We start from the raw sequence: 2,234 nt of genomic DNA on the forward strand, positions 1-2,234 counted from the left end.
GGCTGTTACTATTATTTGGAATTGTTGTTTTAAGGGGAATTCTTACTCCATTATAGGATGGACTACATGGTCACTGAGGTCCTCTGCAGTGCTTTAAGTTTTACCTACTATTTCACCGTGCCTTATCCTTAACCCTGGGGACCTAACTTTTCAGGCCAATGGTCCATCCACTAGACCTCCTGGTGATGGACTGAAATAAACAATGGGCTTGGAGTCAGAGGAGGACCCAATGTTCACATCTCACTTCTGTTCACTTGCTATCTGTGTGTCCTTGGGCAAGTTAATTAACTTCTCTGGGACTCAGTTTCTAAATCTGTAAGAAAAAAGAGGGAGTTGGGCTCAATGGACACATTAGTCTCTTCCAGTGTATAATCCTCTTTTGCCCAAATGTCTAAGCCATTTGCTTATTCATGACCCTTTAAACAACTTGAATGAAAAGGCTCGGCCCAGGGCCCCCTTCACCTCCTTGTTTCTGAGGCTGTAGATGAGGGGATTGAGCATGGGTGTGACAATTGAGTAGAACACTGACACCAACTTGTTGAAGTTCATTGAGGAAGCCACCTTGGTCCGGACATACATAAAGAAAAGCGTCCCATAGAAAAGACTCACAACCATTAGGTGGGCAGCACAGGTGGAGAAAGCCTTCCGGCGTTCAGCTGCTGAGTGGATGTGCAGTAGCGTCCAGACAATGTGACCGTAGGACACCGCGATGACTGTGGAGGAAGCCAGGAGCACAGCCAGGGAGATCAGAAAGTCAACTGTCTCCTTCAGGGTGACATCAGAGCAGGAAAGTGCCAGCAGGGGAGATGCATCACAGAAGAAGTGATCGATGACATTTGAACTGCAGAACATGAGCTGGGACATTAGATAGATGGGCAGGATTGGGGTGAGGAAACCCAGAAGCCAGGAGGCAGCCGCCAGGCAGATGCAGGTACCCCAGGAGACTATGGCCGCATAACGGAGAGGTTCACAAATAGCCACATACCTGTCATAGGCCATGGCAGCAAGGAGAAAACACTCTGTGGCACCAAGGAAGGTGAAGATGAAAAGCTGGGACAGACAGCCAGCATAAGAGATTGTCTTGCCTTCGGCTGTCCCAATGAATCCCGACAGCATCTTGGGCACGGTGACTGAAGTATACAATATTTCTAGGCAAGAAAGGTGGGTCAGAAAGAAATACATGGGCCTCTGGAGCCTACGATCTAAGCTTACCACAATAATAATGGCCAAGTTCTCTGCCATGGTGAACAGGTACATGGTAAGGAAAGATAGGAAGAAAAGATGGCGGGCTTCTTGGACACCAGCAAAGCCCACCATGACAAATTCAGTCACCAGGGTCCAGTTCCCCAAGTGAGGCTGCATCTATGAGGTGGAGACAATGTGCATGAGGCCAAGGTCAAGCTTTCTGTGAGCCTTCAAAGCTCTCTCTCTGTCTTAGAAGCAGCTAGGCGGGTAGATGGCTAGAGTGCCAGACCTGGAGTCAAAATGACTGGAGTTTAAATCTGCCACTTACTAGCTTTTTGACCCTAGGCAATTCACTTATCCTCTTCATTTTCTCAACTATAAAAATAGGCGTATTAATAGAACTAACTTCACAAGGTTGTTGTGAAGACCAAATGAGATCAGAGTCCTTAGGCATTTATCATATCCTTGGCAGATACTACGTGCGTAATAAGTAGTCACACCTTCTTCTTCCTTCCAATTCTATCTAATGGGGTCAAATAAGGGAAAGTCTATGCTTTTCAGCAGACTGCACACTAGCCTATTCAATCCAGAAATATATTGCTCATGACTGCAGGCAGATTTGAACTCAGAATCTTCTGATTTCAGGGGGGATATGCTTTCCACTGTACTAACTAGCTGCCTCTTCTGGAGTCAGAAAGACTTGGGTTCAAATGTGGCTTCAGATACTTGACACTTACTAGCTATGTGACCTTGGGCAAGTCACTTAACCCTGACTGCCTCACATCCAGGGCCATCTCCAGTCATTCTGATTCTTATCTGGTCACTGGACTCAGATGACTCCAGAGAAGGAAGTGAGGCTGGCGACTCAGCTCACCACCCCCTCACTCAAATTCAAATCAAATTCAAAATCATGTACCATATTATGACATCACCTCTCCAACGTCATGATTTTCTTCAAGAACAAAGGATGAGGGGCGGCTAGGTGGCACAGTGGATAAAGCACTGGCCTTGGAGTCAGGAGTACCTGGGTTCAAATCTGGTCTCAGACA

At 46.7% G+C, this 2,234-nt stretch overlaps 1 protein-coding gene across 1 annotated transcript; it reads right to left on the reverse strand.

The window, feature by feature from the left end:
- Positions 1 to 387: 387 nt before the first annotated feature.
- Positions 388 to 1,362, reverse strand: OR6Q1 (olfactory receptor family 6 subfamily Q member 1). Its single transcript, XM_074227733.1, has one exon. It carries the CDS (start codon positions 1,360 to 1,362, stop codon positions 409 to 411), a length of 954 nt encoding a protein of 317 aa, XP_074083834.1. The 3' UTR covers positions 388 to 408.
- Positions 1,363 to 2,234: the final 872 nt, after the last annotated feature.

This window comes from Macrotis lagotis, chromosome 3 (assembly GCF_037893015.1).
Source record: "Macrotis lagotis isolate mMagLag1 chromosome 3, bilby.v1.9.chrom.fasta, whole genome shotgun sequence".
Lineage (NCBI taxonomy): Eukaryota > Metazoa > Chordata > Mammalia > Peramelemorphia > Peramelidae > Macrotis > Macrotis lagotis.